Source organism: Vidua macroura, chromosome 2 (assembly GCF_024509145.1).
Source record: "Vidua macroura isolate BioBank_ID:100142 chromosome 2, ASM2450914v1, whole genome shotgun sequence".
NCBI classification, from domain to species: domain Eukaryota; kingdom Metazoa; phylum Chordata; class Aves; order Passeriformes; family Viduidae; genus Vidua; species Vidua macroura.
In genome coordinates this window covers 5,074,913-5,100,814 of record NC_071572.1, presented here as the reverse complement: position 1 = coordinate 5,100,814, position 25,902 = coordinate 5,074,913, and the positions used below count along the sequence as shown (strand labels likewise).

General features: G+C 48.2%; 1 protein-coding gene across 1 annotated transcript in view; it reads right to left on the bottom strand.

Moving 5' to 3' along the window:
• PDE9A (phosphodiesterase 9A) overlaps window positions 1–19,454 on the bottom strand; it is a 52,102-nt gene extending 32,648 nt beyond the window's left edge. Inside the window, exons 1-4 of the mRNA XM_053971613.1 lie at window positions 19,365–19,454; window positions 5,381–5,451; window positions 2,602–2,679; window positions 1,716–1,759 (exon numbers count right to left, since the gene is read on the bottom strand). Coding sequence (XP_053827588.1) covers window positions 1,716–1,759; window positions 2,602–2,679; window positions 5,381–5,451; window positions 19,365–19,433 — 262 coding nt within the window. The 5' untranslated portion in view covers window positions 19,434–19,454. The remainder of the gene's footprint in view (window positions 1–1,715; window positions 1,760–2,601; window positions 2,680–5,380; window positions 5,452–19,364) is intronic.
• Between the last annotated feature and the right edge of the window lie 6,448 nt (window positions 19,455–25,902).

Below are 25,902 nucleotides of genomic sequence, written 5' to 3'. Positions count from 1 at the left end.
TCTGCACAAAGCAGAGCCATGTGCTGTCAGCTGGGGATGAAAAATGAGGGCCTTGGGAGAGTGTGAAAAGTCATCCATGGTCCTATAAAAATATACTGTTAGCTTCATGTTAGGGGAATAAAAAAAATACATTCAAAAAGGGGTATATTTTCTAGAAAGCCCCTCAATCTGCTTCCCAGCTGGTATAACTCAGTGGCATTCCCTGCTGGAGCCATGCTGGCCCCATTGCTCTGTCATGGGGCAGTTGGAGACTGGTTACTCACAGCAGCTGGGACACAGAGCCACATGCCCCACCCCACCTTTTCTGGTGTGATAATGCAAACAGTAACCCCAGACCAGGAGAGTGATGCTGCTGCAGCAGGGTTTGCCACAATAAGGAAATAGTTTGGCAAGACAGCTTCTTCCCCTTTGCAGTCACATGTGTCCCTTGGCTGTGACTACCTCCTTCTGGCAATCACTGACATGGGATTTGCTTATGGCTTGTTACAAATCTCACTGTGGGTGGGTTCTTCCCTGTTCCCTACCCTCTGTGTTCTCTTTGCTCTTTGTTCACCTTTGCTCCCTGCATGCACAATGTCCCTGCTGTTGCCTTTCTGTGTTCCCCACATCCTCCTTTCCAGATGTTTCTGCCAAGGCAGATGCCTCAGAGAACAGCCTCAGTTCCCTGTGCTTCCCCTTCTAGAAGACACAGTGCTGTCAGACACTCTGTTTCCATCCATCATTCAGGACCCCAAGCCAGAAGACGAGGGTGGGACCACCAAAACATCATCTCTCCTATCCCAACAAACTCACCTGCTCCTGCACACCACTTTTTCCAGCCCCAGGCTTTCTGTCTCACACCTGTTCTGCATGTGCACTCTGTGTTTCCAGGACAATCATAACCTCTTGCCCTTTGTCTCTCCTATCTTCCCATTTGACTGCTCCAAGGAGTGTCCCCAGCTGATGTCTCCTCTCCTGCTGCAGCCCTGCCAGCCTCTCCCTGTGGCTCCAGGGTGTTCAGGCTGCCCTGATATGAGTGGCAGGAGACTCTGCAGCTGCACAGATGAGAGAAACCATGAGCCAGATGCTCACAGGAATTGCCCCAAGCCAATGTTCTGCTCCAGTGTCTGAGGGCATGATACTGACAGCAAAGAGAAGTGGGAGGAGTGGCACTCCAGCCCTGCCTGTGGCTGGGGAATGTGCTCCAGATGTGTTCTTTCACCCAGGCCCTCTTTAATCTTGTCAGGTGAATTTAAATATTTATCACACTTAGAGCTACCATGCCCACAACAGAAATGATGTTCTCTCCTCAGCCATTTGGAAATAACATGAGGCTCAAATGTTGTGCTCAGCTTTCCAGCAGAGGAATGGGCAGGTTAACAAAACACTGCAGGACAGGCTGTCATTTGTCTTGCCTGAAGAAACCTCACTGCTCCATGCAAGGCTTTCCCCAGGGCATCAGGAGTGCTGAGTCAGACCAGAGCCAGGCACAGGGAAAGTCCCCTGGACTTGGACATTCGCCCGATCCTCAAATTCATGGAAATTCAGGCACATTTTTTAAGCTTTCCTGCAGAACACTGTCATCAAACACTTCTTATTCTGCTGCAGCTACAACCATGACACCGACAACTTTGGGTTTTTGTGTCATGGCCACATAATTTCTACATGCAAATGTTTGCAAATTCAGCTTTACTTAATTCAGTTTTAGTAGATTCAGTTCAAAAAGGTCATTTTACCTGAGAGCTGCTCAGTCATAACTGGTATCACTTTGTATGGAGACCTGGAAGAGCCACAGAGGGTTGATGTTAGCAACACTCAAAATGCAGTTTGCATTTCACATCTGTACTCCCTGAGAGGTACAAAGAAGTATCTGAAGATATTCTAAGATTCCTTAAAACCTGTGAGTAAGCAATGGGCACTTTTTCTGAACACACAACCCTCTGATTAACAGAGAATTTAGAAACAGAATGATTAGATTTTCTGATTTAGAAGCAGAATCATAGAACCGTAGAATGGTTTGGGTTGGAAGGGACTTTAAAAATCATCCAGTTCCAGCCCCTTGCTATAGGAAGGGACACCTTCCACCATCCCAGGCTGCACAGAGCCCTGGCCTTGAACACTTCCAGGGATGGGGCAGCCACAACCTCTTTTTGCTCTGTGTTTGTGCACTGTCCTGTGCAGGAGCTGCTGGGATTGCACCACACAGTATCAATAAGAGCAATGGCACTGAAATGTCATAATGAAATATGGGCCAAAGCCAGCAATGAAGAGACCTAAACTCATCACAGGCTTTTCAAGTAATCTGCTGGTTGTGCCCTAGCAGAGCAATCAGGAATGGGGGAACAACAGAGCTTTGACAGCAAACAGGGAGAGATGGGAACAGATGTTGTACATTAAACACCTAAAAGCAGTATTTGTTTTCCTCTCAGACAATTACTCCTGCTTTAACAAGTAAAAATCTTCCAAACCAGCACTCGTGTTACAGGCCAGCACACATTTCTCCCTGCCATCCCCCTCCCTCTGCTCACCTCCCACTGCACACAAAAGGCTTCTGCAGGCAACCACCTCCCTTGCCCTTGGGCCTGAGCCTGTTCTGGAGGAGCAGGTGGCAGCAGGGCTCACCTCTCTGTGTTTGCAGGCATCGTGGGATCAATGGACACCATGCAGTTGTCTGCTGTCAAAAGGGAGATGGTTGTGTTCCTGAAAAGCAAGTTCCAAAGAGGGTTATTTGACCTAGAAATGCCAGCTGGAATTCTGAGCAGCTGCATGTGATGCAGAGCCCTCTTCCCTCCTGCAGATGCATCTTTTCTCCTTGCTCCTGGCCTGGCACCTCTGGTACCTCAGAGCAGAAAGAGTCAAAGCCCAGGGCAGGGTAGGCTTGATGCTTGACCCATGTAAAATGTGAAGTGTGATAATTTTTGATCTCAGAGCAGACCTTGCTCCTTGCTAATTCCTTTATTCTCTTCACTCACTGAATAATAAATTGTGTTTAAAAATTTGTGTATTTTGTGATACATTGACTCAGCAGCTATGTATTGACTCATACCATACAAATGACTTTTGGTGCTATGAATGTCTTGAAATTATTTAGTTACTCATTTACCAAAACAAACAAAACAAATATCTTTCTGAATATGGGGTATTTTTCTTTTTTAATTACTGTGCTAAAGGTGATCTCATAGACTCAGATGTAAACCTTGAAGGTTTACTTTGGCTCCAGGATCCTGGTTGAAATGCAATTTTCCTTTGAAAATCTTCTGATGAAAATAAAATGCCAAATATGCAGTGAACACCCTGACTGTGAATGATTAAAACTGCTGAACAAAGTTTCCTGGGTGATGGAGTGGAAGTCTTTGACATCATAGGAAAATGAGAGTTATTAACCTCTCTAATGTCAAATGGGAAGAAATAGAGCAAACAGCAAAGGGCATTAATTCTGTCCAGCAGCTTATGCAAATTCAATTTTATCTTTCAATCCCCAGAGCTGGAGTCATGCAATAAAACCATGATTAAAAGACTGGCTTATTTTTCTCCTGCACTTTTCCTGTATTGTAAAGTTGTGTGTCCAGAGATAAAGACTTTGCCTTATTGCATGCAGCCTGTGCTGCATGAGGTCCTTATGGAGACAGCAGATTCCCCCTTCCAGAGGTGATTTAGGGTTCTAGAGATGATTTAGGGGCTTCCCTCCCCCTGCTCCACTGCCTGGAGGTGTTGCAGAGGTGGATGGATGGATGGATGGATGGATGGATGGATGGATGGATGATGGATGGATGGATGGATGGATGGATGGATGGATGGATGGATGGATGGATGGATGATGGATGATGGATGGATGATGGATGATGGATGGATGGAGGATGGATGGATGGATGGACGGATGGATGATGGATGGATGGATGGATGGATGGATGGATGGATGGATGATGGATGGATGGAGGATGGATGGATGGATGGATGATGGATGGATGGATGGATGGATGGATGGATGGATGGATGGATGATGGATGGATGGAGGATGGATGGATGGATGATGGATGGATGGATGATGGATGGATGATGCATGGATGGATGGATGGATGGATGAATGATGGATGATGGATGATGGATGGATGATGGATGATGGATGGATGGATGGATGGATGATGGATGGATGGAGGATGGATGGATGGATGATGGATGGATGGATGGATGGATGGATGGATGATGGATGGATGGATGGATGATGGATGGATGATGCATGGATGGATGGATGGATGGATGAATGATGGATGATGGATGATGGATGGATGATGGATGATGGATGGATGATGGATGGATGATGGATGGATGGATGATGGATGGATGATAGATGGATGGATGGATGGATGGATGGATGGATGATGGATGGATGGATGGATGGATGGATGGATGATGGCTGGATGGCTGGATGGATGGATGGATGGATGGAGGATGGATGGATGGATGGATGGATGATGGATGGATGGATGGATGGATAGATGCATGCATGGATGGATGGATGATGGATGATGGATGGATGGATGGATGGATGGATGGATGGATGGATGATGGATGATGGATGGATGGAGGATGGATGGATGGATGGATGGATGGATGGATGGATGATGGATGATGGATGGATGGATGGATGGATGGATGGATGGATGGATGGATGATAGATGGATGGATGGATGGATGTTCTCCCACACACCCTCCCATGACCTTGGACCCCTCTCAACACTGAGGTTTCAGCTGGATACTGCTCTTGAGGTTGAAGGGAACAAATCCTATTTGGATTTTCCCCAAATGGAAAATTACAGCAGGAGGGATACAGGGACTTTGTGAGACAACATAAATTAGGAAATACATGGCCTGGGCAATGGATTTGGAGACATTTATGCTCTATAAAATTGTTCAGCTGGGGTGCTTTGTGTTTGACTATCCCATACCGGGGATTAGATTTTAAAACACCTAAAGAGAAAGCTTATTACCTGGTGGGAATGCTTCTTGTTGCCCTCATTTTTTTTCCCTAAAAAACAGGTTCTAAACATGTGCCTGCATTTCACTCGATATGGGCAAAAATGTAGTACTGAGATATAAGTGGTAGGTGTGCCCAACCTGTGTATACTCAGGGCTGGGCTTCTTCACTTGCTTTTATTTTAGATTATTTCTTCTCTGTTCTATTCTATTCCACTCTGTCCCTCATGTGCAGCCAACACTGAGGTGGCTCAGTTCCCTGCCTCCACATTTTCCAGCTCTTGATTGCCCCAGTTTCTTCTTCCAGCAGACTGGAACGAGAGACAAGCCTGAATAGCAGCTAAATAAATCATTTGGGGCCTGTCTTTGAATTGTTCCCAAAGGAAAGAAACAAAAGTGAAATGAATGTCAAAAATTACAGACCTACCTCGGTAAACCTGTTGCAATGCAGAAAAGGTCCATAATATCTTTGGAATTGCAGTATTTACTGAAGATCACCTTCCAAAGGAAACAGCAGCAGAGGGAAAAGAAATGAAGAAAAGGAGAAAAGATGGTTAGTTCCCAGAGAGATATGAATCCTGTTCAGGCATGCACTGGGCTAATTTTAAGGCACAGTCTGTGATTTCAGTTATCTGATTTGATTTGTGAGCTGGAATATTTCTCTTCTCCTGTGTAATACCTGTGTCTTCATTGATAAAGGAAGCCAGCTCTGGAGACCTAAGTGCTGTTCAGCAGTGGAGCAATAACATGTGTGAACTGAGAGCAGGGGGTTCCTCAAAATGCAGTGTTGCTGTGGCATGATAACAACTGTAAATTAAAGAGTAAAAGAGACTGGATTTAGGAAGAAAGCTGCCCAGATTTGAGCAGGTCATGGGATGGTATAAAAGGGCACTGCTTTTTGGACCACACCAGCTTATACTAGGTTGAAAGTGAGCAGAGCTTGTGCCAAAATTCCTACTGACTGACAGATGTTCCTGTTGTTAGGTCCGAAGCCAGACCTGGAATTGCAAAATTTGCCACTGTTACTTTCCTATCTCCCCAGACACCTCTTCACTCTCCCACCCTTCCACACACAGCAGGCAACCCCAGTGCAGGGAAGACTGAGCAGCACATCCCCTGATCCCATTTTCTATTCCCACTACTCCTGTGGCACAATTTGTGGCACATCTTGGCACAATCCCATGCCAGTTTTCCCCAAGACTCCCGTGTCCATCAGAACTTGTAGGTCATGGTCCTCTCAGCTTCTTCTGCAGTCAGAAAACACTTTAATAATACCATTGTAGCACTTCCCATCAGTCTCGCTATGCCCCTGTGCAATACTTAAACTCTGAAATCTGAAGCTTGTTTATGTTAAATTACTTGCCCTGTATCTTATCATGGGTGAGTGGCAGGCCAGAAACAGAACCCAGGAGTCCTAATTTGATGTCTTGTTGGATTCAGAGACAGCACACTGCCTCTGAAAGAAAAACACTCAAGAATTCAACAGCAGCACTCTGCATGAGGAGTGTCCCATTTCAATAAATATGTATTTATAGGATGTCTGTCCTTGTGACTCAGGTCCCTGAGGTTGCTTCCAATCCAAACCCACATCTCCTCTGTTGGGTTGCACTATTGAATCTTCCAGTGTTCTAAATCAAAATCTTGTTCCTAGTGGACTTATTGGGGAAAACAGCCATTGAAAAGGATCTCTGCTGCCAGTGAAAAAAAGCAAATGTGGGTGGAATAAAAAGAAAGTGTAGACATGAGAATGAAGGATGGGGTTTGAATGCTTCTGCCAGTGTTGTGCCCCTTTCCTCAGAGCAACTCTGAGCTCCTCTGAGTGACTATGGTGGAGGCTTTGAACCTGCCATAAAAATTAAGTGCCTCATTGCAGCCAGCCTCTCCTTAAAGCCAGGAACAGCAACAAGCACTGGGGGTGGTTTGTCCAGTGGGGATGGTTTGTCCACTGGGGATGGTTTGTCCACTGGGGATGGTTTGAGCAGAGGCTGCTGGTGTTGATGGGATGGCTGCAGGGGCTGGCAGGGGGGGAAGCAGTCGTGTGGGGAGGGGCAGCTTCCCTGCCCAGCACTGCAGCCCTCTCCTCTCATGTCCCACAGGAAAGAGCCACAGAGCCTCTGGGCTCAGGATGCAGCAGCTCAAAGGCACTTGTGGGGATTGACCTAATGGCAAAACTCAGGAGGAACAAGAAACTTGCATTTCGCAGATGAACAGGGACATCAAGATCAAAGTTCTGCTCTCCTTGCGCGTGTTGGAAATGTGATTTTCCACCCCCCACAACCACCCCACGTTCTCAGGCAAGGTTTGTGTTGACACCCATCGCTGGCATGAGGGGCCACAGATCAGCCTGGAGGCCGGGGACCCAGGAAAGAAGGAATGTGTCACCTGGGATGACAGCTGGGAGGACAGGGAGGCTGCAGCCACCCTCCCCAGATGGAGCAGGCCCTGTGTGTTCAGTGAGGTGAGGACCACTTGAAAAACAAGTCATCATCTAATTAAGGACTCCTCTGAAAGGTGTAGGTGCCAGGAGGTAATTAAGCCTGCAGCTTCACTTTGTCAGCCTCGACTTTCAAGTGCTTTAATCCCTAAATTGTCACAGCACTGGTGTGACATGGCTCCTCTTCACCTCCAAGGTGCCTTTCAGACTGCAGGGGAAGTCCCTCACCTGGAGGTGTCACACGGTGCCAGCCAGAGCTCTGCCACTGGAAATGGGGAAGCCATGGGAGATCCCAGGGTGTGCTCTGCTGCTGGTGCCTGCTCAGAGCTCAGGGATGCCAGAGTGGAGTACCAGGACAGTCTGGACAGCACAGCAAGGCCTGCTTTGCCCTGGTGGTGCACAGACACTTCAGTAAAGCTCCAGCTTTAAGTTTTCACTGGGGGTGAGGAGCCTTCTTACTCCTGAGCAAAGCACCAGGGGTTTTGTGGCAGAGAGGAGGACGATGGTGGTCACTTCAAGAGGTGGGTGTCACCCACAGCTACACTCACACCCATCTTCCCTCTGTTCTGCCCCTGATGAAATCACTCCAGGCGGGATCTTCACAAAACCTGCAGGCACTTGATTGCTGAGGGAGTAACTGATGCTGGGGAAATGGGTGTGTTTTGAAAGTCAAGATTGACCCTTGGCTATTAAAGCACAGAAGCAATCAAAGCAATAAAACATAGCCAGTGGAGCTCAGATAGGGCTGAAATCCTGCTCCCAGCAGAACCCAGCATCCTGACAGACTGATAGCTGCTAAAATTGGCTGGAAGAATATTGGAGTACAATTGGTACATGCAGTAACTGGGCAGATGATGTTAATTGTGGCTGAACAGAGGCCAAAGGCTTGTGATGTGCCAGGAGTGCTATTTCACGTATTGAGGTTTCTTATTCTGGAAATCAATTATTATTGACCAGGACAGACAAGAGAGGACAAGATAAAAAAAATATTAGGGAACATTAAAGGTAAGAAAGTTGGCCTGACTCACAGAACTCAGCAGGAGCTTTCACCACACTCAGGATGAATTTTAATGTTTCCTTTTACTCCATGCAGTAGTGAAAGAGTGGGAAGCGAAACAAAGGCTGTGATACTAGATGATCATGAGCTATCTCCATACATGCCTTTCAGTTTCCCATACTTGGCATTTTTACTTAGGTTTGCTAAAACTGGATTTGTGAATCACCCACTGCAGTTTCGTACTCATCTCAGGATGCTTGTCCTCAGCTGGTTGGTTTTTTTTTTTTTTTTTAATCAAAAAGCACATGCTATTAAAATTTCCTTCTTTTGCAGCCTGCTGAGCTTTTCTGAGCATCTCCCTTCTGCTCTAAAGCACAGCAGCCAGCCTCAGATGCTCTGTAGCAAGTTGTGCAGTTGTTCCTGTCATTGCCCACAGGTCTGTGCTCCCAGCAAAGTCGATGCCAGTTGTGCACAGATGGAACACAAGTGGAATGTGGTTTAGAGGATGGGAGGACAGCACTGGGTACTATTGATGGCTCCAGCACACAATAGGAATCCTGTGTGCCTGGAGTCCATTATCCCTGGGGGGACATCAGCAGCAGGAAGGTGATGTGGGGACACTTGGCTGGTGGCCACACTTTGGTGGCACCCATGTGGGGCACGTGGGTTGTCCTGTGACCTGCAGCTTTGAGGACAGGCAGCCCTGGCACTGGCTGCAGGACAGAACATCTCCATCTCACCCAGCCTGTGGAGATGTCCCTGCTTGGGCATGTGTCCCAAAACCTTTGGTGCTCAGCCTGAGTCTCCATGACCATACATTTCTGGCATTGTCTGGGGGTGTCATCCACAAATTTTGTCTCCCTTCAGACCTGTCTCAGTTGTTTCTGATCCACATCTTGCTTAGGTCCCTGTGGGTGACAAGCCACTGCTGAGATGTATCTCACAGCACCTCATTCCCTGCATTAATGGGAAGATATCCTTGCTTAGGAGAAGACTGAGATCTTGCTTAACAGAGGCCAAAGTTGGGAGACCACTGCAGTTCCTCCAGCTCTGGTAGTGGGCTAAGATCATGCATGAATAGGGTTTCCTGTAATGAAATTCAAGGTTTCCTCATAGTACACATTTAAAAAGTGCATAGTCATGCAAGTCAGCCCAAAAAAATCTAGGGATTAACCTCCAGGGATGAAGAAAAAGAGGAGACAGGGACTCTGATACTGCCTGGTGGCATGAAAGACCAGTCAACACCCAAGACACTCAGCTTCTGAAAGCAAAGGCAGAAGCAAAATCATGTCTGAGCAGTCACAGCAGTGACAAACCACGTGGGGAAGGGAAACACAGGCCTCTGCTTCAGCTTGCAGATTGATGACTAATTGCCAAGAAAAAAATCAGCCACATATAAACCCTGTTAACTGCATTTCCCTTGGATTTGTGCCAGGAGGAAAAGGCTGTATTCCTGAAAAGTCATACAGCATCTGCAAATAGGTTTTTTTTCCTCCCCTGAGAGTTAACATGATTTTGTATTTCTGTCTTTGGTGTTGTTATCAAAACCTCTGAGATGGTGGATATCCCTGGGAACATTCAAGGCCAGGTTGGATGGGTCTCTGAGGAACCTGATCAATCTGAAAATGTCCCTGCTCATTGCAGAGGGTTGAACTAGACCCTTAAGGGTCCCTTCCAACCCAATTCTATGATTCTACCACATGTAGGAAAAAAAAAAATGACAGGAAAAGCAGCCTTCTCTGAATGCTTAACTTGTTTGTGCCAAGGAGTTTCCATCAAGACAAAGGAGCAGCCATGCAATTTAAGTGGGCAACATCCTGTGTGCCTTGGAAAGCAACGTGATGCAACTGGGGGAAAAGCAGAATGAATAATAACTGAGGCTTTTTGGAGTGGAAATAACATTTTGATGAGGCATGCAGGGACTGCAAAGTAGGACAGCAGTGGTTTGATGGGGTTGCCTGGTTCCTGGCCTGGCCCTCAATTCTGTGGGACTGGTTTCTTTCCTGGAAAGAGTTCTGCTGGTTTTTTTAAAAACATTTTCTTCTGAAATAAGGAGCTATTGTCTCTTAATCCACAGTATCCACCTCTGGTCTAGGACAAGGATTCAAACCCCCCCTTGGGAAAAGCAGGGATTAAGAGCCCTGGTGCTCTGGGCTGGCTTTCCCACTTGGTGAGGAGTTCAGATTAAGGACTGTGATAGGGATTTTACTAAAGGACCATTGTGCACAGACTCTGCAGCCTACCAGTTCACAGCTAATCACATTATATTTTGCTTTCAGATAGGATAGGTAAAAACACAGCTTACAAATCCAATTTCTGTTCTATATTTGATCCTCAGGAGAGCTAATCCTCTCTGTAAACAGCAAACTATGTCCAGAACATTATCCTGTTCTGATCTGCTGTCTGTAATTGGGTATTCTTCCAAGAATTTAACTTCTGTTTGATTATTTTTATTTTACCCTAGTAAAATTACTAAATAATAATGTAAAAATATTTTTTGAAGCCAGTGTACCCTCAAGTTTCCAGTTCCACTTCTTTTCTTCTGGTTTCAACCTGCTGTCTTCAATACTTTAGCACTTGCTCATGCCTTTCATTCAGCTCAGTGAGCAATGTTCAGAGTGAGGGCTAAAATTGCAGGCTTTAAACAATCTAAATTACAATCTTTCACTAATGAGAATGGAGGATACTATGTCAGAAAAGATTATAGTAAAACTCAGTTATGTATCTTGCATGGACTGTGAAAATTGCTGCTGCTTCTGTAAGAGCAGCTTCCATGGAGGATTTCTGAACTATTAAGGCAGAAGGTTCATGTGAAATTTTTCATTGTGATTTTCCCTGTCTTTCCAGAGGTGTTTGTCGTCCATAACAAAATGAAGAACGATCCAGAAATTTTAGGTATCCCTCTGTAGGAATCACTGGAAGTAATTCATATTTCTTGACCCATAAGCAAATAGGTCTTCCTCAAAAAATATCCATAAATGTCCTCTCTGTCAAGTCCCCAATATCCAAAATAAGCTTTACCTAAAATCCCATATTTAAAAACATTCCATCTTTCTCATTCTTTAAACTCAGATACAAACATAGCATCAGCCCAACTATACCCAAACTCTCTGTCTCCTCTTTTATTTCTGGCACTAATTAACAGTTGATATTCAGAAAACCATTCATTTATCTGAGCTTTGAATGTTAGGAGCATTAAAAATAGCCTGCCAGATTTGCCATCTGTTTGATACAGTGGGAGCTTCTCTAAGAGAAGAACAGAAAAGCAGAGCATGTGTGCATGTCCATGTGTGGGGGAGAAAACACGAGAGCCCTCAGCTGAGGGTCTGAGGAAAAATGAAAACTCCCCCGAGCTCTTCAAACACTGACTCTGATAGAGGATGAGAAGTGTGGCAGATATTTTATCCCAAAAGCCACAGCTCTGTAGTCCAGCTGATTCACACAGTTTTGGGCAGGGACGTGGCTTAAGAATGTTCATTTCAACATGAAATGTACGTGTGGGGTTTGCCTGATGTAATTTTAACCATCCACAGGCTCAGCATCTCTCGAGTGCCTCTCTGCCAGGTGCCCTCAGCTGCCAGCAGATAAGGAGGACAATCTCCAAATCAGCCCACATGTCTCCAAAACCCCCTTTAGGCTGGGATGAATCATCCCCTGGAGATGCCACCTCCCTCCCCAGTGACTACAGGGGAACCTGCCTGACTCTCCAGGAGCAGCCAGCACTCCCGTTGGGATGCCTGTGGTTAACTGGGGTGAATCCCATTAGTTTCCCTATACGTTGCCCTAAATGAAGAAACAGGAGCTGCCAGACAGAGCTGACGTGCCAGGATCCTGAGGCATGTGGTAAGTCACAATTCCCACCCCTGTAACATCCCTGAAAAGAGAGCTGTGGGAAAAGAGATTTTCCTCTTTTTAGGAAAGAAAAACGTCCACGACGCACCCATAGGTGTGTGAGCCCAGGCAGCATGACAGAGGTTGGCTCTTCCACTACGAGCAAAGTAGGATCTCAGTAATTTTTAGAGTCATTGGATGTTGCCCTGATTTTCAGAAGTGTTAAGTTTTCTTTTATAGTTCTTCTGAAAGTTTTAAAGTTCTCATAAAACTTCTTTAGCCTTCTCATAACATCTACATATTTCTCATGCATGTTCATGTAAATATTGTTTTGCATTCTTCTTTGTGGGAGGAGAGAGTTGATGGACTGTTGGTTTGACCAGTGTGGTTGGAGAGGTGGCAGTTTCATCCTCCAATCCACTGTCAATTTTGGAATTCTATATATTGAGAGGTCAGAAATAAAATTGGCTCTTTTTCCCTCTTGAACTCACCAAACTTCTGTGTACTCATTTCATGTCCAATAGCGACAATTAGGGCTCATAGAAAAAGGGAGATGACATTCAAGAGAGACTTGTGCAGCCTACTGTCTATACGAAGGGACATATTGCAAATATTTCATCTGTCAGTACTAATTATTAATGGCAGAACACAACCAGGAACCAGCAAGGCTGATTGTGAGGCTGAAAGTTTCCTATCTTCTGTAGCAGAAATAAAAACATTTCATAAAAGTATTTCAACCTTTAACAAACAACACAAATGTCGATATTCTGGCTTTTCTTAACGCAAGAAGGGCACACATTTGCTGCTAATGGAGTACTAAGTGCAATTAACCCTGCAGCACACAAATGCATGAGGCTTTAAATGTTTTGTAAACTGGATAATAGGGATGCTTTAGCACCAAATGTTCTCAGTAGTTGTGAGTGAAGCTGGTTGTTTCCAAGCTGCTCACACAACTAAAATCTGACATTAGAACTGGCTTGGTAATAGAGGACTGTTAGAAGGAAAATGTTAATTAATGGAGTGAGGAAAAGCAGGTTTGAGGAGAGACCAGCAAACGGCTGACCTGAATTTATATAAGCAAATTCATGAGGAAGGCTCTGATGCCTTGAGAGACTGCCTAGAACAGAGGCTGGACAATGTTAAAGGAATAAAGTAGGGATTTATTAAAAAGGCCTTCAAAGGATACACCTTGGGCAGTACAAGAGCCTGGCCAAAGCTACACCCAAGATGGGCTCCTGGGTCACACCTTTTCACACTTCAATGAGTTTTGGTCCATTTCCATATTGGGGTTAATTGTCCAATTACAGCTTCAGCTTATGAGGTCCCATCCTCCCAGATTGCTCTCCTCAATTTGCTGTTGTTTGCACTTTTTGGGCCTGAAGCTGTAACAGTGTCCCTGGTTCTGGGCTGGAAAAGGATTGTTTTGTCTGACTAAACTGTGAGGATAACTTGTTAACACTTTATATGAAGTTCAGAGTTATACACTAATGCAGTACAGAACCTGGAAAATATGAAAGTTAAAACTTAAGGCATCAGTTCTAGAAACAGAATGATTTTTGTCTTGTTTGTGAGGAACCAGAATAGTTGTATATGAGGAGAATAAGCTATATTTGGCTGGTCTGAACCCATAGGTAACATCAGAGTTACCTATGAGAAAAGTGTTAGACTGAGAGTGTTAAACTTACACTTTGTCTGGACTAGTGTGAACGTAAACTGTAATGAATACAATATATTGAGTGTGACTTCACAAAGGTAAACAGCAGAAAACAAGCCTTGCTGGATGTTGGATGTGGAAGAATTCTGGAGCTGTGCTGGAATTACAGAGCTGTGCTGGGATTCTGGTTTGGTCCCCTAAATGTTCTGAGGAGCCCCCACTGGGGAGGAAGGAGAAGGGGGAGTAGGGGAGAGAGAGGTCCATGTGTGACATTATCTTTCATGTTTTTAAAAGCATGGGTTTAAGCCATTTCTACTCCTTAAAATGTTTATGTGCCGCAATGTGACAGAGTTCAAGGAACCCGCTGCTCATTTCGTGCTGCTTTACAACAAGAACAAGCAGCCACCTCGAATTCACCAGGGCCAGCTAAAGAGAGAAAGCCAAGCTTAGCCAAGACCTGGCCAGACTCAAGCTGTTCCACCTTTTCCCTCCCACACCCACAGAGCTCTGCCAGCATTAAGAAAATGGCCTTGATCCCTCAAAAACATTCCTATGCCTCACCGTGCTAAAGCAGGATGTGGCACAGAGCAGCCCCCAGGGGTGCCCATGTCCTGACTGCCATGAACACCCATCCTGTGCACTCCTTTGGTGTTTGGCAGCTGGAAGGGTGTCCCCCTAAATCCTCAGTCCAAACAGACACAGCATGGGGTCCGTGAGCTTGCCATGCTGTGTTGAAAGAGTCATGGGGATGCAAAAATACTTCATTGCCTCGAAGGAATCATCACGCCATTATTTTTTCTGCTGTGTTTTGTTTTTCATCTGAATCCAGTTTTGCAGGTTAAAAAATAGCCTGGTGAGCCTTGGAAAAATCTGTTGGCTTTGCTGGAATCTGGGCATTTATACCACAGATGCTGCTGCTGTAATTGAAAAGAAGAGCTCACGTGACAGAAGCGATTCCTGCGCGCTGATGTTTCAATGGAACAACCACGGCACCAAAGCTCAGTCTGAGCCTCGTCCTGCTGTTTGGGGACCTTGGGCCAAGAGGAACAATGGCTGTGGATGGCTCAGTGTCCTGCAACACAAGTCAGGTCAGTAGACACCCAGAAAACTTGAACTCAATGCACTTCTTTGAGGGAAAAAAAAAAAAAGAAGAAAAGAGGCAAATTTTCTGGTAAACATCCAGAATGACTCAATAAACCAGCAAAATGGCTCCAAAATTCTTTACTTGTTTTCTGAGGAAAATACCATTGAGTGATTTCATAGATTCCTTGACAAAGACAACAGTCCTCTTCTTTTTTTCCAGTTACTTCAGGCTCTGTAGCCCTCTGATTTTCCATACATGTTACAAATATGATGTCGATTAAGATACTGGAAACAGAAATCCTCTTGAAACAAGCATTTTTCTCAGATGAATTCCTTAAAACTCTGCAAGCAAAGCCACTACCCTGTGACATTTGAAAAGCAGAGCCATGAAGCCATCCTGCTGGGAATCAGGCCACTGGCTGGTTCTGCTCTGCTACCATTTAAATTTCAAAGGTCAAAAGAAAATGTTCCCAGTAGTTTCTCCATGGAAAAAAAATGATTGGGCATGAGCTGGGGAACGTTTTTTTTGGTGTTTTTTTTTTTCCTGGTGGGTTTTTAATGAAAAGCAGATTCAATAGGAATTTTTCTTCAAAATGCAGCCAAAGGGTTAATAACAGTGTGAAGGAAAATAAGACTCCAGATCTAGCTTAAATTTGGCACTTCTCCACTCATGTTGGGGGTTTGGGTGCTTGACCCCATCTAGTGGCACTCCAGGAGCCAGGAGAAATCCCAGTCCATGGTTTGTCGAGATCACCTCCTCCTACCTGAAGCACAGCCAGGGCTTCCCCTTGCCCTGCTGTCTTCTCCTGTGCCTGGCAGCAGAGCAAGCTGTGGCAGGGCTGGCACACGGAGGTGATTCCCTGTGTGCTCAGCCCCAGGTGCTCCTGAGAAGTGCAGAGGGAGGGCTGTGTCCAATCAAGTGGGTGCTGGACTGCTGGCTGAGAAGATCCTTTAGAAATAAATAAACCGAGCAGCACTTGTTTCCCCCAGGTGTGCGTTCCTTGACATGGGTGCTGGATAGGAAGAGGGTTACACTGGAATTTAATTTTTCCCTCAGCTCCAAGAACAAGTGACCTCCTTGAAGCTGGTTTGTGCAGAGCCCTGGATCTGGAGCACGGCTGTAATCCCACAGCCTTTGATCTTCCCCATCCCACAGCCCCTGCATGACCATACCTCTGCCAGCCTGGGGTCCCACTGATGGACTCTGCCGGGCTGGGCCACCTCAGGTCCCTCCTAAAGCTGGCCCAGCTTGGAGAGGTGTTCAGCCAATTAATTCTGCCCACTGGAGAAGAGCCCAACGCTGTGGTCATCTTTGGTGAAGACAATTCTGTGGCTGGCTGTGCCTCTGGAAGGTCAGTTTGCCTCAGTCCCCTCTTCTCCAGTCTGAATAGACCAGGTGGCCTCAGCTGCTCCTCATACAGCTTTCCCTCAAGGCCTTGACCAGCCTCATGGCCCTCCTTGGGACACTCTCTAATAGTTTAATTATTTTTTTCCATTGTGGTGCCCAAAACTGTCCCCAGCACTCGAGGTGGGGCTGCCCCAGCCCAGAGCAGAGCAGGACAATCCCTTCCCTTGCCAGGCTGGTGATGCTGGGCCTGATGGCCCCAGGACTGGGATGTCCCTCCTGGCTGCCAAGGCACTGCTGATTCATATTCAAATTTCTATCAACCAGGACTCCCAGGTTCCATTCCTGGGTGCTGGTCTTCAGCATCTCACTCTCCAGTCTTTGCACACAGCCAGGGTTACCCCATCCCAGGTGCAGAATCCTTCATTTTCCCTTGTTGAACTTCACACAGCTGGTGATTGCTCAGCCCTCAAATTTGTCAAGGTCTCTCTGCAGGGCCTCCCTGGCCTTGAGGGAGCCAACAGCTCCTCCCAATTTAGTGTGATCACCAAACTTATTTAGTATTCATTAGAGTCTTGTGCCCAGGTTGCTGATGAGGGTGCTGAAAAGCACAGGAGCCCTCCAGAACCCCACCAGTGACCAGACACCAGCCTGATGTCACCCCCTTCACTACCAGCCTTTGTGCCTGTGAGCCAGTTGCTCATCCACCACTCCACACAGTTATCCAGCTGTTGGCTGGACATTCTGGACATTTTGTCCAGAAGATACTGTGAGAGCCAGATACGGACTCAGCCCTTCCTCTGGGACGTGCTGGCACCGGCGTGGTCCTGCTTTCAAGCGGGCTGATGGTGCCTCATTTTTTTTAATAACTCCTGGGAAGGATTTCAGAGCCAGCCAACTCTTCTTTCGTAACCACCAGGTCCCTCTGCCCTCTCTGCTGTGCCCCTCTGGACCTGCCAACACACAAACCTACTTAGTTTAATTCCACTCTCCTGCTGCAGAGCACTTTGCAGGGCGCAGGGTCCCGGGGGAGGCGGCGTGCGGCTCCCTGGGCCGGCCTCGTCCCTTCCTTTAGCCCGGCGCCGAGGTAAAACCGCTTCTCCCAAAGTCAACAGCACACCCTACGGCAGCACCGGTGGAAATTCAGGATGAGGCCATGGAAGCACAAGAATTGCCTCTGAACAAGTGCAACCACAAGCGGTGCTGGGGTAGGATGCTCACGATGCCCAGCAGGGCCGGCTGGAGCTGAGCCCTTTCAAACTCAACAAGTGCTGTCATAATGAAGCTCGTTCCTCGTTATTGGTTGACAAGAAGCTTAGCATTGACTTAATGAGTTCCCTTTAGAAGCCTCCACTGCTGCATTCCTTGGAAGATTAAGGGCTGCTGCTTCCCCCCCTCCCTTCTGCTTCTTTCTAATGATGTTACTGAGAAGGCAGGAGAATCTGAGCTGTGCCCTGCTTACCGCTGGGTGAACCCCATTTACACGGCATTTTTACATCAGGAATCCTTGCAAACATTACACGGGCGGGATTTTACATCTGACAAAAGAAACGGTTAACATTCACCGAGATTAAACCCCCTTAACGCTGCTGCCCGAGTTTGCATTTGCTTGCTCATGTGACTGTGCCTCTCCTGTGCCTTTAGTGTTAAAAGTACTCTCCAGAGGCTGGCTGGAGAAATGCTGTATTTTTTTTTTTTTTAATCCAACATAGATGACAACCACTGTGCATTACCGACATCTATGGAAACACTCACCACCCTTTCAAAATGCCAAAACATTTTTTTGTACTGAACTGTACAGGTACCAGGAGGCTCCATTCCATCCATCCTTTGGGGGGCCACCAGGCAACCAGTTTATTAAACCCTGGGAAAAGAGAATCAGAGCCCTCAGCTCAGCAGAGCCGGCAGGGAGAATCTCACGGCAGCAGAGGGACCATCATTACGACCGAGCTACGTCTAAGAGGGATCAAGAGGAGCAGCTTTCTCTGGGGAACCCGGCACAGATCTGGATTCTCCAAGGTCTCGTTCCTGAGGACGCGACTTTGAGCGGTCGTCGTGGGTCTCCAGGGCGGTGGTGGAGGGGGCTGGAGGCGTGGTGGGATGGGACTGTGAGTACCAGTTCTCCATTCACTCACACAGTAGAGGGAAAGGAAGGGACAGGGCATTTTTCGTGGCTGTTTCTTTACAAAATTAAAAACAAAAGGCGAGACTGGGTGAACCGAAAATTTAGAGCTGGAAGACGAGAGTGATCTGAATTTTGCAAATCAGAGTTTGCTTGCTCTGGAGCCTCTCAGCAGCTCTCTGTTACAGAAAAGGCACTTGGTTTGCGGCCAAAGAACTGCTGACAAAGAGAAGGGGGAAAAAAAAAGCTTGCAGAAAGGCGCCGGCATGGTTTCTGTTTAAAAGCAGTGGGCTGTCAGCTCGACAGCGTGCGAGCTCTCCCTTTTAGCCAGGACACATTTCTCCCGCAGCTCTCCCTGCGCTGTGAACCGTGCTTAACCAAACAAGGCAGGCGAGCAGCAGGGAAAGTTTTAATTATCGGCATTTCCCAGCAACTTTGGCAGAGGCGGCGGGGACCCCGCAGCCCCCGCAGGCATCGCACAAAGAGCCGGGCACCTGCCTGACCTTCGGCTCGGCCGGAGCGAGATGCCCGCGGGCAGAACCCTCGGGCAGGCAGTCTCCAAGGAGCTCGGCACGCTGTATTCCCTGCTCCCAGTGCCTGGAGGGGGGAAACCTCGCCCCAAGCTAAACTTTGTAAACACGGCGCGACGCTGCTCCGGGAGCGGAAGCCAGGGCGGCTGCGAAACCGAGGATCCCCACGCCGGCAGGGAGAGCTGGCAGCGACTTAGTGTTGGCAGCGCCCAGCCCTCCCCTGTGCCAGCCTCCCCTTCCCCTTTAAATAAACATCCGTGTACAAAGCAGAAGGCACGCAGCATCCCCCCCCCTTCCCCTCGAAAAGGGATTCGGAACCCGCTGGGTGCGCGCCTGGGATCGGCCGTGCAGCAAACACCGCCCGCAGCCGCCGCCGCGTCCGGAGACGCCACTTGGTGAAAAACAGCAAAAGTACCTTTTGAATTCTTCCATCAATGTCCAAATAAATACATTTGGGCCGGTAAGTGGAGGAGGCAGATCCCATCTTGCTACAGCTGGGCTCTCACCGGACTTGTTTCCAGTGTCAATCAGAGCAGAAAATCAGGTTTATGCTACCCAGCCGAGCCACCGCTGCCTGACAGTTTGGTGTCCCCGCTCTTCTGTATCCCACTGTACTCTCATTCTGGGAAGGTCCCTCCTCTAACATGCATGCATTTTGCTGTGCCTCTGTCTCTCTCTGCCACCTCCTTTTAGTTTTGCTTCCCTCCGAATCCAGCTGCTTTGGACAGGGAAAGACACGGGCTCCAGATGCTGCCTGCAAGCCCCCTCTCCATTCCCATAGCAACAACCCCTCGTGGCTTTAAGGCTGAGAGTTGCTGGGCATCCGCATTCGGGCTCTGACCCTGGGACTGACCAGCTCCTGTTATGCACAAGATCAGGTGGCATTTATCCCCCGGGAGGGGCTGCGGAGGAGGAAAAACCCCCTCCGTCAGGGTGATGAGAGATATAATTTGATTTTACGCTGAAATAGGACCGTAATTATTAGTTGGTGCCTCTCCTGGCGAGCTGCTTGCAGTGACAGGCTCCCGTCTGGAAGTGCCCTGTGCTGGAAGTGTCCTTTCAGACACCCACTGCCAGCCAGGGCTTGGACCGTCTCAATCCAAACTCAGCAGCTCCATTTCCACATCCCTCCCGTTATCTTTACAAGGACAGAAGGAAAAAGCAGAAGCTTCCCCCCCCCCCCCCCCCCCGTAAGCTCCAGCAGCACAAAGAAAGCACAAACCCCGTGCTCTCGCCCACCGCCATCCGTGCCACCCCCGGAGTGAAGGCATTTATTATTTAGGGGAACGTGAAGTCTCCTGGCAAAGGCATCTCTCATGAGGAAGGCAGGAGGGAGCGCAGCCCCGGCGGTGTTCCCGGAGCAGATGCCGAATGCCATCTGCCGTGCCCGGGCTGAGCCGCGCTGCGGTGCCCGCGGGCGGAGCCGGAGCGGCCGCGGGCACGGCGGGCACCGAGTTCGGAGGCAGCAGAGAGGCTGCACAGCCAGCACACTGCCCGTCCTGCCAGCACACTGCCCGTCCTGCCAGCACACTGCCCGTCCTGCCAGCATGAGCTCTCTGGGCTTTCTGGGGCTTTTGATGGAGGGGCTGCAAAAGCTTTTCCTGGCCTCTTTTGTGCTGTGCGGGCTGGGAGAGCAGGGCTTGGGGCAGCGCGGTCGGTGCTGCTCACCCTGCCCACCCCAAGCCCCTCTCTGCAGCCAGAGCGAGACAAAAGTGACCTCAGCAGAGGCCAAGGGGCTTGGCTGTGGCTTGTCCTTGGCTGTGGCTTGTCCTTGGCTGTGGTTTGCTGCCCCTGGAAATGCAGACAGGGCTCTGCTGCTCTGCAAAGGGGATTTGTAGGGCCGGAGGGCTGAGTGGGTCCCAGAGCTACCTGGGAGTCAGAGCTGGGCCGACCTTCCAGGCTGAAGCCAGTGATGCTTCTAAAGCTCTCAGCAAGGCAGTTGGTTCTTTTGGGAAGTGCAAGCCTTTGCTTCACATCCTTCCTGTGCCAGCTTGGAGCAGGCACTGGGAGTCTCTCAGGAGAGAGCCCTGGCCACTGCAGGGGTATCCTGAGGGCTGTCCTGTTATCCTTTTATCCTGTGGGCTGTCCCCTCAGCTGTGCCACAGCCTGTCCCATACCCCACTGCCCACTCCACTATCCTCTAGGCTGTATTGCAGTCTGTCCCACAAACTATCCCATAAACTATCCCAGAGCCTATCCCTCAGATTACTCCACAGGTGATCCCCATGGCTATTTCTGAGCTACAGCTTCTTCCACTTCAACAGCCCTTCCACACCAGCCCCACTGCTTCTGTACACCAGTCAGGACCTCTGTGACCCACCATTCCATACCCTGCTCTGCTAAGCACTGCCTTAATCCTGTTTTGCTGAGTGACTTGATTGACCCAGCAGGTTCCTGAGGAAGATAGCCACGATGACAAAAATGCAGCCATTTGGAAAGAGACAACAAGAACACTCTCTCTGGGGGATGCACATGGGACATTTGGGATTGTAGAGGAAGATACTGAGCTCTCCCACTGTGATCGCCCACTCCAGGAGTGGTCAGACAACATCACTGGTGCATTTCAGGATTTGATCACACCTCACTGAGATGTCTAATGATCAGAGTCTCATACTGGTGAGAATCTACTTTTCAATATTTAAAAAAAAAAAAAAAGTGACCAGCTTCTCCAGCCAGCAAAAGGACAAGCTCTGAAATCCAGGTGATGATCCTAGTCCTGCCTCTCCACTGTCCTTGTCCTATCTACTCTCCCTGTGTATTTAAAATTGTGTTTGTTAAGCTCCAGCACACATCCCCCTCTCCCTAATTACATTAATACTTGTTGGAAACACTGCTTTGCTGTAAAACTGCTGACTATTGCTCTTTTCAAGAACTTCATGTAGAAGTGAATCTTGAAAAGCTGAGCACTCAGAAATTACAACAAAAGCCTGATGTGATCGAAGAAGGCTCAGTTCAAGCCCATGCCTGAAAGGAGAGGACAGATAACATTCATCAAAGAGAGTGTGCAGCTCCAGCAGATCACTGCCTTGAGTTGGTTTAACCTTCCAGAGTCTCCTCATTTCAGTACACACTGGGCAATGTGGGGCAAAAATTATTGGGAAGCATTATCCTAGCTCATCAAATCCTTCAAATCCAAGCAGTACAGTGCCAGAGAATGATTTTCCATCATTTGCCTTAGAGGAATGTTTTGCCCAGCTCAGGGCAGTACCAGGCTCTTGTGCCCCTGACCACATCAAGTGTTGCACAGCTCTGCTTTGCCTCCCCATGGTTGTTTACTGAGGCCATCACTCTTCCCTCTGTACACTCCAACCCTGGAATGTGCCTTTCGGAGAGCTGCAGGGTCAAGCCTTGGGCCCAGGGATGTGGCAGTGCCCCAGCCAGGTGTCACTTACCCCAGGGGTGCTCCCAAGGAGTGAAAAAGGCACTTCTGTCTCCAGCCCTGGCGTCAGTTCTGTGTGGGGGGTGCAGAGGCAGCTTTATTAGGGCTTCCAAGGAGTAACCAGAGATGTTCAGATCCCATATTGCCCTGGGACTCGCTGCTGTCGAGGCACAGCTCGGCCAGGCTGGCTTTGCACGGGCTGAGATCTCCCCCTGCTGCAAACCCTGCTCAGAGGGCGAGGGAGAAGCTTTAAGGATGAAAAGGGGCTGCTCAAGTCACTCTCCATGCAGGCCTGGGGTGGGGTGGCACAATTCCTGTCTCCTCCCATCTGTGTCTTTCTCTAGCCCAGAGGTCGCTGTGCTGACACAACCCCCAGCCTCTCTCAAACCTGGTTTTCTTGCTGCAGTCGAGAAATTCAGTGCCCCTTGCAACCCACTGTGTGCACATCCAGACCTGGGGACTGCACAGCAGGGATCTTCCGAGGGATTGAAATGGGGGGAAAAGAGCCAGAAAATGTAAAACTTCCAGTGAAAGATTTTGTACTTTGAAAAAGGTTTGCCTAGAATTAAAAACAGATAATAGTATTTCTGTGAAATCAGCTTTTTTCCTTACCAGTTCCATATCTAAGCCTTCAAGTGCTTTCTTTGCCCGTTAATCCCTTCTGCTGCAGGTCCCTTGTGTGTGTCTGTCTGTCTCCATGCCCCCACAGGGCCCTGATCTGCTGCTTTACCTCTCCATGCTCCAACCTGCCAAGATTCCAGATTGCTCCCACAGCTCCTCTTCTCCCTACTTCACTCCCTCTTCTCTCTCTCTTTTCACCCTCTTTGGTGTTTTGCCATTTTTGCTTCTCAGTGTTTTTTTTTTCCCCACAGACCTGAAGTCATGCAGGCTTTCTGCAGGAATTAACTTTCTGATTTATGCTGTTAACAGCCAAATGATGGCTGTGGCAGTGGGAGCTCCTCCATGCAGAGCACCACTGACCTTTGCAGCCCAGCTCTCACTCCTCTCCATAAACCCACGGAAAGAACATGGCATGCTGCACATGGAGATTTTACCTCACTTCTTTGCACATTTCTTTTACACTCTGCCAGATTTCCACAGGCCCAGTCCTGGAAGTGATCATATTGAACGTTAATTAGAGAATGACTGATTATTAGTATTGGGACCTTTATAGGATTTGTCCACACAGGCCCTGAACATCCTGAAAGTGGTGTTTGGCCTCTCCCCAGTCAGCAGCACAGCTCTCCACCTCACTCCTGGCTCCAGCCCCGTTTTTGGGTCCTGTTGCTCACCCCAGCCCCATCCCCAGTCCACGCAGTACAGCCACACTCGCCGTCATCCTGGTTTCCATGGCAAACCCCCAGGAACGTGGGCTGGAAGGGAGCTGTGACATCTGACGTGGCTGGTCTGGGGCACTGGGGTGCAGCAGCAGAGCTCTGTGGGCGGGAGATGTGGGATTACTCACCCGGGAACCAGCTTTGCTCTTCAATCCAGCAGCGTTGGCCACCCCGGTGATAATACTGCCTTCATTCTCTTTACAGCTGTAGGGAAAATCCTGGTGCCTACCAGTAATTCCTGCTGTGTCTCAACACTCAGAGACACTTAACAGAGTCAAATCTTGTGGAAGTGAGAACAGCCATCCCTCACAAATATCTGTGTGTGCAGTGCTGGCTTGGAGAAGAGCAGACTCAAGCCATGGGCAATCCTTCCATTTTATAAAGCACTTGTCCAACACAACATCTGGCATTTCTTGGCTTTTCTCTTTTGTCTATTGAGGGAAAAAAACCCCTTTTCTCCTGCTCTATGTTAGCAGTTTTTTCAATGATCTGTTTTCTACAACACTTGCGATACCTGGTAGGTGCCAGGCTGCTTTCCTGAAGGTCTCCCAGTGGTGCAGACCCACTGCCTTTCCCTGCTGGGTGTGGAAGGAGCTCACTCTCCACAAGCATTTCCTTTCACTACAGCAGAGGCACCAGGTCCTTGGCACAGCCCACCCTCCATCCTGATTCCACTTTCCATCACCTCCAGGAGCCACAGGACCCCAGGAACTTCCATGCCCCGTGCCATGCTGTGCCTGCAGAGAGCCCTGGCTGCCCTCCTTTCCATTGCAACCTCTCTGCTTGGTTTTCAGCCTCCCTTCCCTCTCTGCTTTCCATTTCCTACCTCTGTTTCCCACTGCCATCTCCTCAATCCAGCTGTCTGTACCTAGTCTTTCATTTAAAGTAGGAGAGAGCCAAGAATCCTGTCCCAGGCAGCTCTGCAGGACGTGGAGCTCGCAGGGCAAAGCACACACACACACACACACAGGGGCCCCAGCTGGCTGCTAATGACCCTGCTGCATCCCTGGAGCAGAGCTGCTGGGAAAGCCCAGCTCTCAGAGCTGTGTTTTCATAAGGTTGTGGAAGAAATTGAGAGACCCAAGTGGAACTTTCAAGAGCTGATGAGAAAAATATAAATGAAATTAAGTGTGCCTGGAGTCACCCAGTAGATCATTTAGAAGGATGATGGCCAAGAAGTGGAAAAATCAATTTCTTCCACTGGGCAAGGTTGGCTCAAGCTCTTGGCAGCAAAGTCTGAGCAGGGGCTGCAGCCCAGACTGGAGGGAAGGGATAGATGGCTCGACTTGAAGAAAGCTGCCTGGCATTTTATGTGGTGCAGGAGAGTGAAGTTACTTCAGATGCCTGTTTTGGGAGGCTGCCATGTGAGCAGCTCGGAGCTGTGCAGTGACTCACTGTAAATCAGCTCCTCCATCTCCCTGACAAGCAGATCTCAGACATCCTAAAGTCTTGGCAACCCAAAGATTAACCCAAAGGCTGAGGGGTGCTGATCCTGGTGCCAGCCTGATGCAATCTGTTCACAGAGGTGGGGACAGGGGGTGTCTGGGCCAGAGACCTGGCATGGGCAGAGCACGAGGTGATCATTGCTGCATGCCTGACTCATCCCTGGGAGCCTCCTTGTCTGCTGATCACCCCCTCCAACAACATCAGCACAGCAGCAGGAATGTCTGCAAAGGGTTTCACTGCTTTTCAGTGGGTGGGAGATTGTCCCTCAGCTGCATCACTTCAGAGCCAGTCATGTGGAATTCCTGGAGGGTCAAGCAGACTTTGCACAATTCTTTGCAGTACATTAAGAATTAGACTTTCCATGTTAACATTTTCAATAGACCAGTCTTCATAAATAGCTAGATAATCTCTCAGACATGTGACATTTTTTTCTGTGAGGTAGGCATTTTCTCATTTTCGTTCTGTTTGTGCAGGGCTGTTTCCATTAACGGGCAGAAGAACATTTTCTCAATAGAAGAGATGAAAGAGTCTCTCAGCTTTCAGGGAGGGAGGCCAAAAAACCGTCACAGAATCCATGTGAAAAAGATGACAAAAGCCTCCAGTAGCACTGAAACTGTCTGATCTGCTCTGCCAGAACATTTGAAGCCAACATGAAATGGGGATGTTTTTAACTAAGTTCTCAAAATTACGAGTACTTGAGTGTCGCTTTTCCTGGGAGCCACAGAACTCTCCAGAGCATTCCTACCATCTCCAAAAATCACAGGTCATGACCAAAGGAACTCAAAAGTTTG